General features: G+C 39.1%; 1 protein-coding gene across 6 annotated transcripts in view; it reads left to right on the top strand.

The window, feature by feature from the left end:
- Window positions 1-13,586, top strand: part of LOC140671418 (SET and MYND domain-containing protein 4) — a 115,872-nt gene that overhangs the window by 61,683 nt on the left and 40,603 nt on the right. For 3 of the 6 annotated variants that reach the window (XM_072902689.1, XM_072902690.1, XM_072902693.1), the window contains one exon: window positions 12,179-12,323. In XM_072902689.1, the coding sequence (XP_072758790.1) occupies window positions 12,179-12,323 (145 nt within the window). Of the gene's footprint in view, window positions 1-8,947; window positions 11,366-11,746; window positions 12,099-12,178; window positions 12,324-13,586 lie in introns of those variants that run through there. The other 3 variants (XM_072902691.1, XM_072902688.1, XM_072902692.1) reach the window with 3 other exon arrangements.

Raw genomic sequence — 13,586 nt, 5'->3', positions numbered from 1 at the left:
AGAAATCGCTTTCATCTTTATGAGATTGCCCGGCGTGCGCTTTGCAAGCAAAAGGGGGGGGGCGGAGCGGGAAACGCGCGGGAGGACGGGAAGGGAGGAAATGCAGCTGCGGACGCCGTCGTCGGCGAGGGACGAAGGGAGGGAGAATCGATCGATCGAAATTATCTCGCTAAATCTGCGCGAGCAGGGAGAACTCCGATACTCTCGTTGAAAATTTCTGTGTCGCGAAATGTTGGTCGTAAAGCCTCCTCCCCGAGGGGGGGAGGCCCCCTCCGCTCTTACATTTAATTGACTTCGTTCGCACTGTTGTAGAAAACAAGATATGAAGAGAGAGAGAGAGAGAGAGAGAAACTTGATGACGTGCACTCAACATCATTATCGGTTAGCTCGATATAATGAGATACGAACGCGTGATAGACAGTCACCGATCTTTGGCGAAACCCAGGAGGCAGAAGCGACGGACGCGCGCAAATAAACGCCGTAATTAACCGGCTTACAATTAGGCTTACGACGACAAACACGCATGTAAACTGCGCAGTCCTGGCCGCGGTCGCGCGGTGAACCACCTGATGATTCGGCAAGATTTTCGCGGCTAATCGCGTCATGGACGATTTACATTCCGCGGCCACTGCCATACTTTACTTCCGTTCGCGTATTTGGAAGGGGATGAAAGATTATTCCCATAATATCAACGGTATATTAAGCCGTTAATAGTGTAAATCAATATATAAATTAAATTGAATAGCTTCAGTGATGAATAATCGAAAGTAAATTGTCACTTTGACAATTGTCAGAATCATATTAATATTTTATTATTAATACTTTACTTCCGTTTGCGTATTTGGAGGGGGATGAAAGATTATTCCCCTAATATCAACGGTATATTAAGCCGTTAATAGTGTAAATCAATATATAAATTAAATTGAATAGCTTCAGTGATGAATAATCGAAAGTAAATTGTCACTTTGACACAATTGTCAGAATCATATTAATATTTTATTATTAATACTTTACTTCCGTTTGCGTATTTGGAGGGGGATGAAAGATTATTCCCCTAATATCAACGGTATATTAAGCCGTTAATAGTGTAAATCAATATATAAATTAAATTGAATAGCTTCAGTATGATGAGTAATCGAAAGTAAATTGTCACTTTGACAATTGTCAGAATCGTATTAATATTTTATTATTATTAATATATGTATATGCAGACTTGAATCTGCGGTTTTGCTTGTACTCGGTCTTTTCCTCCTTACTTTTGAGTAAATAAATATGTCGAGCGAAGGGAGAGCCAAACAATCGATAAATGGATGCTGGATATTTACTCTGTTCCGGGAATTAAATTTCGCTAAACTGAAGTACATAATTTGAGTAACTCCCTCCGCCCCCCCCCCCCTTCTTTATTTCTTCACTGAGGGGCTGCATTTGTATGAAAATGAGAAACGCAATACATTACGAGACAGAAAATCAATCGTCGAGAGAGGGAGAAGATAATTCGGGGTTCGTCTTTTAAAAATCGATTCTTTTTCTTTACGGAGGCCGGGGGGGGGGGGGGAGCGGAGAGAGGAGGCGCGTTTTCTTCTCATTTGCGTAAAGTGCTTTTCGCGAGCGTGTCCGGCGCATAATACATCGTGAAAAGCGGTCTCGGAGGGGTCGTTCACGATAATTTATTGCACGGTTCTCGACATAAACTAGTTTGCGAAAACGCGACGGTTTCGGTCCGGGAACTGCCCACGGACAGCCCGGATTACATATGGACGCTGTCAGATCGCCGTCTGGTATCTCGAATTGTCATTGTTAGGCGATAGATTGGAGCACGATTTAAACGCAGATACGTCCTGAAACAAATATTCAAGTAATTTCAATCATCTCATTCAAGATGAGCGTGGTTGAAAATATTTTAACGAAGAGGAAAACAATTGCTTATCGACTAAACAAACAAAAATGCAGAGATAGCTCTCGGAAGAGCTTCATCAAGAGCGTTAAATCGATTCTATAATTGAAAGAAAAAAATGATTACTAATTCTCGCGTAAACATACAAACTATGTGAACTAATTCTCAAATACGATTTGAGATGTGAGAGACGTAGAGATAAGAACTGAAAGAGAGATTATTGACGCGCGCTGGCAATTTTATATATGCACATTTAGCGTATTCTATCGTATTTTTTTCAGTTGACTTATCAAACGTTACGAAAGAAGCTCGACGGATTGTCCGGCTGGTTTTCGCGGCAAGATTGATGACTGCGCGCTGACGCATTAGAAACTCTCGAGAAAGAATCCGCAACTTATCGAAAGAGAGAACAAAAATTCGCATGCGCGCGCGCGCGGGAAACACGAAGAAAGAAAGAAAGAAAGAAAGAATCCGCTTGCGCACGACGAGTTTTACACGCACGCTCCGGTCACGTTAAGAAGGTCGGGTGGGTTAATGTAACGCCCGTGAGTACTGATATCGTTCGATCGGCCCGGCTATACGACTGGCGGTGATATTGATAAAAAGAAATTGCGAAAGAGAGAGAGAGAGACGCGAGAGCGATAAAACACGCTGACAAATGTACCGCCCGGCGTCATCCAAGTGGCATTATTAAAAAGAGGATGGAAAAATTTCGAAGATACGTCTCGCGTATCTTGCATAAATTTAAATATCGTCAAATCATTATTTGCAATGTAGGGCAAAATTTTTATTAGTGTTGCTGGAAAGTAAAAATATCTTTGCAGGAAGCTTCTTATCGGCTGATTGCTCCAATAACGCTGCCTATTTTTCTCGTTGAAATCCATGATTAGATTGAATGTTGTTTTTATTTGTGTCGCTTTATTTATGAGCGATGCAACACGTTTCACTCGGTATCATATTGTTTCGAGAATCAAGTTGCGTGACACATAAAAGACGACTAATATTTAATGCCCGCTGACATAAACGAGAATTGATCCGGCAACACGTGAGGGCAATCGGGTCGAAAAGCCACGTTAATTAAGATTGACTATTATCCTCGCGCGGGAGGATATCGATGATGTCGTTAATCGCTCATCGACGTGATTTCCACGGCAAAAATACGCAGGGATATTTTATTACACTTTTTTTTTTTTTTTTTTTTTTTTTTTTTAGGAACCTCCACTGAAACATGCAAACATTTGTAAATATCGAGTAATCACGTGTTCCGGAAATACATCTGTCCCGCTCCTCTAATCGGCAAGAACGCTCCACTAAATACGGTTTAAACTTTGGTCTCCGGTTGCCCTACTGGCCGCGCGAAATTTGCATTTAATGACACGTAGTCAGCGGTGCCGGACGCTCAGAGGCAAAGTGTGGTATTTCGTCGAACAGGGTGCGATGGTAATTTCGTGCCTTTATAGCTACGCTTAAGAGAGACGAGGACAGGCACGCAGGGAAAATTAATTTGAATAACTATTATAAAAATTAGCGTACGGTTCGTTAAAAAAAAAAGAAAAAAATGTACACGTCTGCGATGAAAGATGGGAAAAAGGGGCTCTTTCCTTGTCGGACCTACTCGGCATTTTTTAAGACAACCGCGCACGAGGATTTCGTCGCTGTCGCGTTGGAAAGGAAGTCGATAAAAATACCATTAAGATCCCTCGGCGAATATTCCGCCGGCATTATTGTGCAATTTGCTCGAATTACGCGAATCAGCCGCGTCTTTCTGCCCTAACACGCGAAATGGCTCGCCTCCTCGCCCCGTAAAGAAAAAAAAAAAAAAAAAAGGAATGCCATTTAACGTCTATACGAATTAAACGGCCACCATCGTGGGAACTTAACTGCGAATTATGCGATGCCTTCTTTGATGCGCATATTGCACGCGAATATCCCGTTAATATCGCGCGATAACGACATTGCTTTTATAGTGTCTCGTATTAAACATGGCGAACAAATTTATTAATTATACCTGCGAATGAATGAGTCTACCGGACGTTGCTTTCCTTCGTACAGGAAACGAGAGAAAATTCGAGACGATAAAGCTGCCAACATACTGGCTCCGCCAGTAATCGCTTCCCATCTTGGTTCATAAATCGACCCGATTATCGCACAGATATGTTGTCAGCGAACGTTTTCGCTGGAAAAAAAAAACTACGTACGAGAATCGGTTTCAAAAAAAAAAAAAAAAAAAAAAAAAAAAGAGAGAGAGGGAGAGAGAGATGAGATTACCCTCACAGAATTTACCTGTGGAAATTGAGCTGAATCACAATTACGAAAATACTGTAGCGGAAGAAATAAAAATAAAAAATAAAAAAAAAAAAAAAAAAACCGTGTCACGCACGGAAAAATATTTTTAACTCATTTGTAAGTATATTTTTACTAGACGAGATTACCCCTTGGCATTCCTGTTTGTCAGTTGCACGCGACATTATATTACTTGTTTACCGCATGACGGGCGGTTCCTATAGCAAGGGATTAGACGCGAGAAACGAGGCCGTTTCTTGATACATATGATGGAATATAAATTGCTTTCCCGACAATCTGTGCCGTTACGGAATAACGCGACTGGAAGCGGAAAATCTTTGTGTATAATAATTTAACGCGAACGCCAAGATTTGGCGCCTGTGACGGCAAAATCTTTTCCGGCGCTCTCGCAACGGACGGACGCGGCGGGGAGGGGGGAGGGGGAGGGGGGGCGGGCGGGAATCTCGCGCGACGACAATGCTGAAAAATTCATACGTTCTGAAGAAGAATATGAGCGGGATTGCGAATAGATAAGGCGAGGAAGAACCTGACACGCATATGACGACTAACGGGGCATACGTGGTAGGACGTTAAATCGATACAACTGCCGGCGGTCCTGCCTGTGATCCTCCGGGAATTTCATATGACGTTGCCAGGCGCGCGAAAGGTTCCATTTACTCCAAGAAGTCAAGTGTCGATATTTCATCAGAGCGGCAGCATCGATACTTTATATATTTTCGATGCCTGGAAAATGCGTCGGAGAGTCGGGCGCGAATTCTCTCCGGGGGGGTGGGGTGGGGGGGCCGAATGGCCGGATGGATGTACCCTTTGCAAATTTGCCTTTAAAAAACGTGTCCAAAAAAATCATTTGCATCGTAAAAATTGTAAATTGATTTGTAATTGAATTGCTTAATTTAATTACGAGGACAGTTGAAATTGGCGTCTCACTTCGTGGGAACCTCATTAATTGTTAAGAGTTTTGACTTTATTTTTTTTTAACAGATCTAGAGTTCTTGATAGCTTAAGTAATTCTGATTATTAGATAAAAAAAAAAAAAAAAAAAAAAACTCCGGATAAACTGTGAGATGCCGAGCTCTTATCAGATTTTAGAAGCGCTTTTAAAAATTCTACGAAAAGTTTTATAAAAATAAAAAAAAAAAAAAAAAAAAATTATAATTTTTCCTCGGTATCCTCGAAAAGTACGTTGCCGAATGATTAAATTGAGATTAAACCTGGCGAATAATAGATTCCCGATCGATATTTGCTCGCTGGATGAAATGCTCGCGTTTAACAGACATCTCTTATCGAGTTTCCTTCTTCGACGAACGCCTTGACGTGATATAATCGCGTTTTTGTTAGTCATCGAATGACTGCCATTACGCGTAGATGGATTTCGAGAGTACCGGGTGACAGAAATATCGAGCTGTATAATAAATCACATTGGGAGATAAATATTTTAAGAGCGTGAGATTCAGTCGCTGCGCGACGACTTTATTCCTGGAATTGACTCGACGCGACGACATACGCAACATAAAACTTTTCTCAAAAGACACGCGTATCGCGAAGCGTTCTGTTGTACAAAAAACATGAAACTTTGCCAGACGATTCTTGAAATGGAGAGGAGGGACGGACGCGATATATGTATATATGTACAAAGAAATTGCGTCTTTCGTTCTAGACGCTCGTTTTAAGATATTCCGTCGAGCTTTATCGAGTGATGTGTCTCTATCTCTCTTATTGTTAGCCATTCGTATAAATCTCTCGTACACTGTGTGTCTTTGTTAGATGTCAAGTGGCAATCGTTGAACAATCACGACAGTGTGTCATGAATATGAATACTCGTATTTTTTTACGTTCTTGTCGAGTGGCTATCATGCAAATTACGGGAATGCCGAGAATTAATATCGAATAAAAAGTACATTGCAAATGCGCGTGTTTTAATGTCGCGAGTGATAGTGCATAAATGTCATGAGTAGATTAGCGCGCATAAATATATCGTCGGGAGTCTCGAATAAAAAAAGGTGTCGGGCATTTATTATAATTACGCGAGTGCAATGAATATATGTATATCGGTAATCGATTGTCGATCAAAAATATGTATATCATCGTCGTGTAAAGTTAATATCGGCACAAGTACCGCAAGTTTTGATTTTCATTTATCATTTTCTATAATGATAATTTATATATCTTTACATAATACTATACATGACAGACTTAAAGCTCTAATTACCAACAATCAAATTCTTTTTAGAAAATTAAATATAACATATAAGCTTTTTATATTTTTTTAGAAAATTTAATAAAACCGATAAAAATAATATACTACTTTTTATTTCACAATTCCACACATTCCTAGAATTGCCGAACAATTCAAGAACGTTGTCAGGAATGCTAATGTCACATTGTCATACTATAGCATGCATAAATTAAATAATTTCATCAAGGTACACAAAGATCCTGCGCATCCAGCCCCACAATCGGATTTAGTCTACAAAATTAATTGTAAAAACTGTACAGCAGCTTCATATGTGGGGCAAACAAGTAGGAAACTGAAAACAAGAATCTCTAAACACAAATTTAACATATTGAAAAATAAAAATAATTCTGTCATTATCACTCGTAGATTAAGTTATAATCATGATTTTGACTGGGAAGGAGTTAAAATTTTGGACAGAGAGAGGTTTTACAATAAAAAGGATTGACCTCAGAAATGATATTCATAAAAGGACAAACAAACAGTTTAAATTTGCAAACAGAATGCTTAAACTCAACGTACCTAAACTTTATAGATAAATTATCAAAAATATAAATAACTCGTGAGACAATTGCTTTGTTATTATTTATGAATTTAATTATATAACTGTCGACTTTTTCTCAATATCAATAGACCAGTTTTTTGTTAAACATTTCAACATGGAAGGAATTTCTTTTGTTAAACACTTGCGGACAAATTGTAAGTTACATTTTAACACATTGTCTCCTCAAAAAATTTTAATATCTAGTGAAATTGTGAATTGATTTTTATTTATTAATTTTTTTCAATATTAGGTTTCCAACCTTTTATTTTTGACTTGACGAATCAACTTATGTGTCACTTCTTGGCCTACTAACCGAAAGAAGAACACATCAACTCACCAATTTCTATAAACTAACTTCAAGTAAATTTTTAACGGATTTTCGTGAGTGATGATAATTAATTACCCAATTGATCAATTCAGTTGCGTGTAGATCATCGATAATCAAAGGAATTAAAAAAAATGAATTAATTAAAGACGAGAAAAAAAGCCAGACATATATATCATATTTAATCCCTTTGACAAAGTTTGGTTAGTATAGATCAATCGGACAAGCTATGATTAAAAATAATAAATATCATTACTTTACAAATATATGATTTAAAAATATTTATTAATAATATGCTAAAAATTATTTCAAAGATATATAATAAAAATTAAATGTATTTTTTACATATATTTTTCTGCAATTTTTATATATTGTGGTATTTATATGATAAGCATATATATAAAAATAATTGATATATATCGATGCAATATATCGATTAAATATTGTATCGTAAAAAAATGCACAGAATATATTTTTACGTTTTATAAAATGCAGATTAAAAAAGAAAATTTTATTATTTCATATATAAATACTAATGTTGTGTAAATGGTGTGTGTGAAGCTGTGTAAAAATTATTAAAATATTAATTAAACAAATTAGATCGTCGGTGACGTGTAAATACCGAGGTGAGACGCTGTCGTATTTCGACTTTAAATGAGATTTCATGTTATACATCCGACATCTTAAGCGATTTAATCTATCTAATAAATATTCTAATAATTGATACGCATAGAACTCTTGCTAGAAATTAACATTAATTACAGAATAACACGAAATCTCATTTAAAATCGATGAACCTATTGAAATATGAATAACATCTCATTAAGGTATTTATATGTTTAGAGTCTCGGGCGATTAAATTTATTTAATAAATATTCTAATAATTTTTATATATAACATTATCTTTGGAAATTAAAAGTGATTGCAGAATAACACGAAATCTTCTTTAAAATCAGAATATATATATATATATATATATATATATATATATATTAATTAGTATTCTAAATATCATTTTATTATAAATATTAGAGAATTATTGAGGGAGACTTTGAGAAGAAGAAAACCAAGTATGAAAAGATTTTTTTATATTTTTGTTAATTGTTTAATTTTTTTTTTTTTTATTTTAATGATACAAAATCACATATACCAAAATAAATGCGAATAAAATAACAGTGATTTACGCGATTAAAATCACATTAGCCGGCACGATCGGAAGAATTAAAATAATTTGTTGTCGAGACCAAGTCGGATCTGCTTCTCCATTAAGCGGTCGAGGGAAAAAGATCATATAAAAACGTGATCTCGCGCACACGAGACTGGAAGATTTTGCCTGATATACTATAGCAAAAAGTCGCAAAGTGCGGAAACGTCCGTAGGCGAAATCTCTCCCGCATAAGAGAGAAAGAGAGAGAGAGAGAGAACATCACACACACGGTACGACTTTATTACTCCGGCTAGTTCGATTTACGAGTTACTCGAATCCAGGTATTTTCTTTTGCGAGCAAGAAGGAAGTAAAGAGAGAACGGTATTGAGAGGTTGGGGAGGCAAAGGAAAAAGGAGAGAAGAGGAAGAGGAGGAGGGAGGTGGGGGAGGGGGGGCATCAAGGACGTCCGACGATAAATTTTTTTTCGACTATAATGGGGCTCTATGTGGTAGAACGGCAGTGACGCCGATATCGGGGGGAGGGGAGGGGGGTAGGATTTCCGCGTCGACTCGAGAGGCGAGGTAAGACCACAAGGAACGTCGGTGAAAAAAGGGATGAGCGAGAGGAGGGAGGGACGGAAGGAAGGGTCAGACAAAGTGGGATCGAGAATGTCGTTATCGGCGAGAAATTTTCGCGGCGTTCACGATTACTCGACTCGCTTGCGAATAGACGATGCCAGAGGACTCTGCAATGAGGAGAGAGTGCCTCGTTTGGGGCCGAAATAGCTAGCGTCTAAAATTATTTCTCTAGAGAGGAAGGAGAGAGAGAGAGAGCGAGAGCGAGACACGGGGGCTTCTTCTCTCTCTCTCTCTCTCTCTCTCTCTCTCTCTCTCGCTCTCTAACCCATATATATTCGCTACTGCCATTCGTCCGCATTCTAGGCGGCGTCTTCAGTCTAATACCGGTCTTTCGTTCTAATACCTCGTTCGTGTCTATAAAGTAAACCCCTCATAAAGCATCGAGCTGGTGCGAGAGGCGTGAAGAATCCCCGGGTGCTGTGGTTTGCGCGGTGAATAAGAGTGGTCGAGGATCTTTAAAGTTTTACTCGTCGAGGGGAGAGAACGGCACGCCACCGGTAATCCGTTTCAGTCATTTTGTATGCACTTGGGTGTCTTTCGGCTGTTAGTACTTGAAATTGCGAATCGACGGAGAGAATCCAAAAGAAATCAGAAACGGGAGAAGAGGGTGAAAAGTTTGTACAAAAGACGGGCGAAAACAGTATTGTGAAGTGATTAGAGGCAACGCGTTGGGCGGTATTTTAAATAAATTTGTGAGGTGAAAAGTAGATGTAAAAAAAAAAAAAAAAAAAAAAAAAAAAAAAAAAAAAAAAACATAAGCAAAAGAGGGGGTAATATATTCATATGGGATTTTAACTAGCGAAAAGAGGAACTCGTCTGACGGGAAAAAGTTTTTTAAATTCGAGTCTCGCCTCTGATAGAAGATTCCCCAAGTGGCCATTTCTCACGGGCGAACAGAGTCGTTTAATTCTCGAAACGAGAGAACAGGGATCCGGGCCACTGTGCTTTTTATGATTCAGTGCCGCGGGAACATCTTTTTCGGACTCGCGCCGACTCTCTCCTTTAGCCAGAACTATATAGAGGAGAGAAGTCTCGACGAAAGTGCACGCGAAATTACTGCGCGGGATTTTAACGAAATTTTCCCTGGACAAAATATTTGCACGCAGCTCCTTGATATTCCGGTCGGTGCGCCCAGTAAATTCGCAGTCGCAGACCCCCCTCCGTTTCTCCCTAATCCTGAAAGTTCGCGAAACGAGGTCGCGTGTTCGGCGAAAATACTGCGGATACAAAATACCGAAACACACTGGCTCCTGTAATATTCAAAGGGATCGGTCGAAGAAAACGCGACCCATCCTTGCTGGGAATTTGGGCGGACTTGTAGCGGAAGTTGTCGGTACACTTTGTAGCGCGTATATATACGGAAATTGAGAGAGGGAGAAATTGTGTATTCCAGGATAGAGAATCCCCTTCTTTTATACGAGTAAACGTATGCAACGAGATTTAATCAAAATATAATTAGCTAAGAATATTAAGAAAACTGACATGCCGAATAAGAGGGTATAATAATTGCGAGAGAGGTAAATTAAGATAAGAATCTTTGGGAGGATAAGTTTTTCTTTCAAGACATGTACATAAATACAAAAGGACAGGCTTAAAGAAGGTAATAAGTAACAGGAAATAACTGCGCTTTAAATAAAACGAAATACACAGTAGGGGGAGAAAAGGAAGTCACTGAGCGATGCAATCGTAACAACTAAGAGGGTATACTAATCCGCGATATAAAAACGGACGGACCGTATTTCAGTCGTCTAAAGGGGACTTGCACACTCACACATACAAACACACACACACACACACGTACAGAGAATCTCGTTAACGAAGCTCCTGAGTCTTTCGTCGCGAAAAGAGAAGGCGGCGTCGCACAAAGGGGCTTCTCCTCGTTCGGGGGTGGCACGCAGGCGAACGCAGGCCAGGAATGCAGGATCGCCAGGATGAATTTTACAGAACCCTCTGTTCGTCGGAGACCCTGCGCTCCAGCAAGAGAGGCTTCTTCCAGGATTTCAGCGAGTCCGTGATGCGGATCGCGGGCGATAGCTGGACATCCAGGATATTCGGTCGTATCGACGACGACGCCGGGCGGGTGAGGACGGTCTTGGCCGACGCGAAAGTACGGGACGTCGTGATGGACACGCTCGCAAAGGTGAAGCCCCTATTCAGGGACAAGGACGCTGAGATTTCTAAACGCAGACGACTCGAGGGATACCAGCTCGCCGCCGTTGGCCAATACGACAGGGCTCTTTTGCTGTTCAGTCAGGCTGTCCTGCGTGCACCTCAACCAGGTCGCTACAAATGCCAGTAGAACTTCAATTATCCGGTCCCCTCTCATGATCAATATCCGAGTCGGAATTTAGCAAGTTAAAACTATTTTGTATACTTATTGGTTTTATTATGTCATACTGATATTTTGTTTACATTTTTTTTTTTTTTTCAAGAGTCTTGTGCGAATAACATTATTATTACTTCAAATAATTAGTGTCTTACTGTGTGTAGATTAAAAGGAATTATTCGGACGAATAATTTAGCGAACGATTAGTGAATTTATACATAGTTTCGTATATTCGTATAAAATAATACAATTATATTATTTTCACTAATTAGAATGCAATGCATTTAATTATCATATGTAATTGTTATTTATTACAATATAATGATATAAATACTATTTATGCTTGATTTAATTGTTAATTGCTTAATTTAATTGTTGATTATTAATTAATGTAAATATATTAAAGCAACGATTTGTTCGAGGTAAGCGATATGTTTATGCTGTGCTTAGTTTCTTCTCTAAAAGTAAACGCGTAAAAACCTTTCTATATAAATTACAAGGATTTCTAAAATACACGTTTGGCGAGTAACGTCGATCGTAGGCACCATGCCAGATATACAATTAGAATAAATAGAGTTCACTCAAGTTCTGCTTACTGTGTCCTGCCAACGTGCATCAATCGGTCGAAAGACTTCCGCATTTTCATGGCTTCATTGGCTTTGTGTCGATAAATTGTTCGCTCGACGGTAATCGATGTACAAGGGCTCGAGGGCGGATAGTGATATTTTCCCAAATAACACCACGATATCGACGACACCTGTTTCAGATAACAGCAAGACGGTCGATCAGGGTATGTCGTTGCCCCTGGCATTGTTGGGGAGAGCCGAGATCTTTATGGCCCTTAAAGAATATCATTTCGCGTTGGAGGATCTGCGACTGGCCGCCGAATACGACTTGCCGGATAAATCGGCGTAAGTATGTCATTTCATCTCAATTTACGAAACTTGGAGATTTTGCATCCGAAAAGCAGCCCCCATCATTGTATAATAATAAAGGAAACGCGACTAAAAAATCACTACGATTTAGGATAAATTTTTTTTTTTTTAAATCAAGAAATTCGATTCTCTAAAATATATCTGTTTTTTTTTTTTTTTTTTATTTTTAGTCCCACAATGATAAGATATAAACGTCGTTAGACGAGAAGAAGCTGGATAATTTTCGAGCATCTCGTCGAGTTTCGTAAACAGACCGGGATTTCTTTTTTGTACGGAATTTATGATCTTTCGCTTTCGCCGCTTCCGGCTGTTATCTATAATTTTCGCGCGCTCGCGAAAGCGAGTATTTTCCGCGTACATCCGATGAATTTAATCGCGTGTATCAGCCCGGGCATACGCTCAGTCCGGGTCCACCGGCGGCTTCGAGCCCCGATATAATATAGCGGGGGAGGAGAGGGGCAGAGAGAGAGAGAGAGAGAGAGAGAGGGATAAGCGCGCGTACTTCCTAAAATATTCAGAAGGGATGGGCACTTACCGGGACGCGTCGACGGCGAACGAAACTAGACTCCGGTTTTAGTCTATCCTCTCTGCGGTACCGCCGCTAGGGTTAACCTCGTGAAACTAGCCTCCTACGACTACATGAGCGAATCCTTTGAGTAGATGAACAATAAACATTTAATGTGGCGCTTTTGAGGTCGGCTGATCGACCGATACCAGGCGGAGATTAAGCGTCACGAATGAGATTTAAATTTTTAAGTGGCCATTAATTTTACGCGAAAAGCGAGTTATTTAAAATTTAGCGATGAAGGAAGATTTAATCGTAATTTTATTTAAAAAGTTATGCTACTTTCGAGACACTGAGTTTGATAAGAAAAGATTTGAGAATTTCGGAAATCGCGCAAAACTTACAAAGGACAGGGGGGTGTACTTTCTAAAAAAAACATGGAAAATATGGAATCCTCGGGGAATATTTTTTTTTATATCTGCAGAAATCGGGAAGGTCTCATGAAATTTTAATGGCACTCAGAATTTAAAAAAGTAAATATCTCTTTAATCTTTGCTCCTATACTGTAAATTATACATCAATCTCTGTTTACATATTCAATGTCTTAGCAAAATATTGAATGCGATACATATGCTTTATTTAAATTTTAGAGATAAAAAATGAAACTGTTATAAAAGTTAAACACTTTTATCTTAATGAAATAGTTTTTTTTTTTTACAATAAACCTGGCATTT

The sequence above is a fragment of the Anoplolepis gracilipes genome, chromosome 11 (assembly GCF_047496725.1).
Source record: "Anoplolepis gracilipes chromosome 11, ASM4749672v1, whole genome shotgun sequence".
Classification (NCBI taxonomy): Eukaryota; Metazoa; Arthropoda; class Insecta; order Hymenoptera; family Formicidae; genus Anoplolepis; species Anoplolepis gracilipes.
This window is presented reverse-complemented; position numbering and strand designations above follow the sequence as displayed.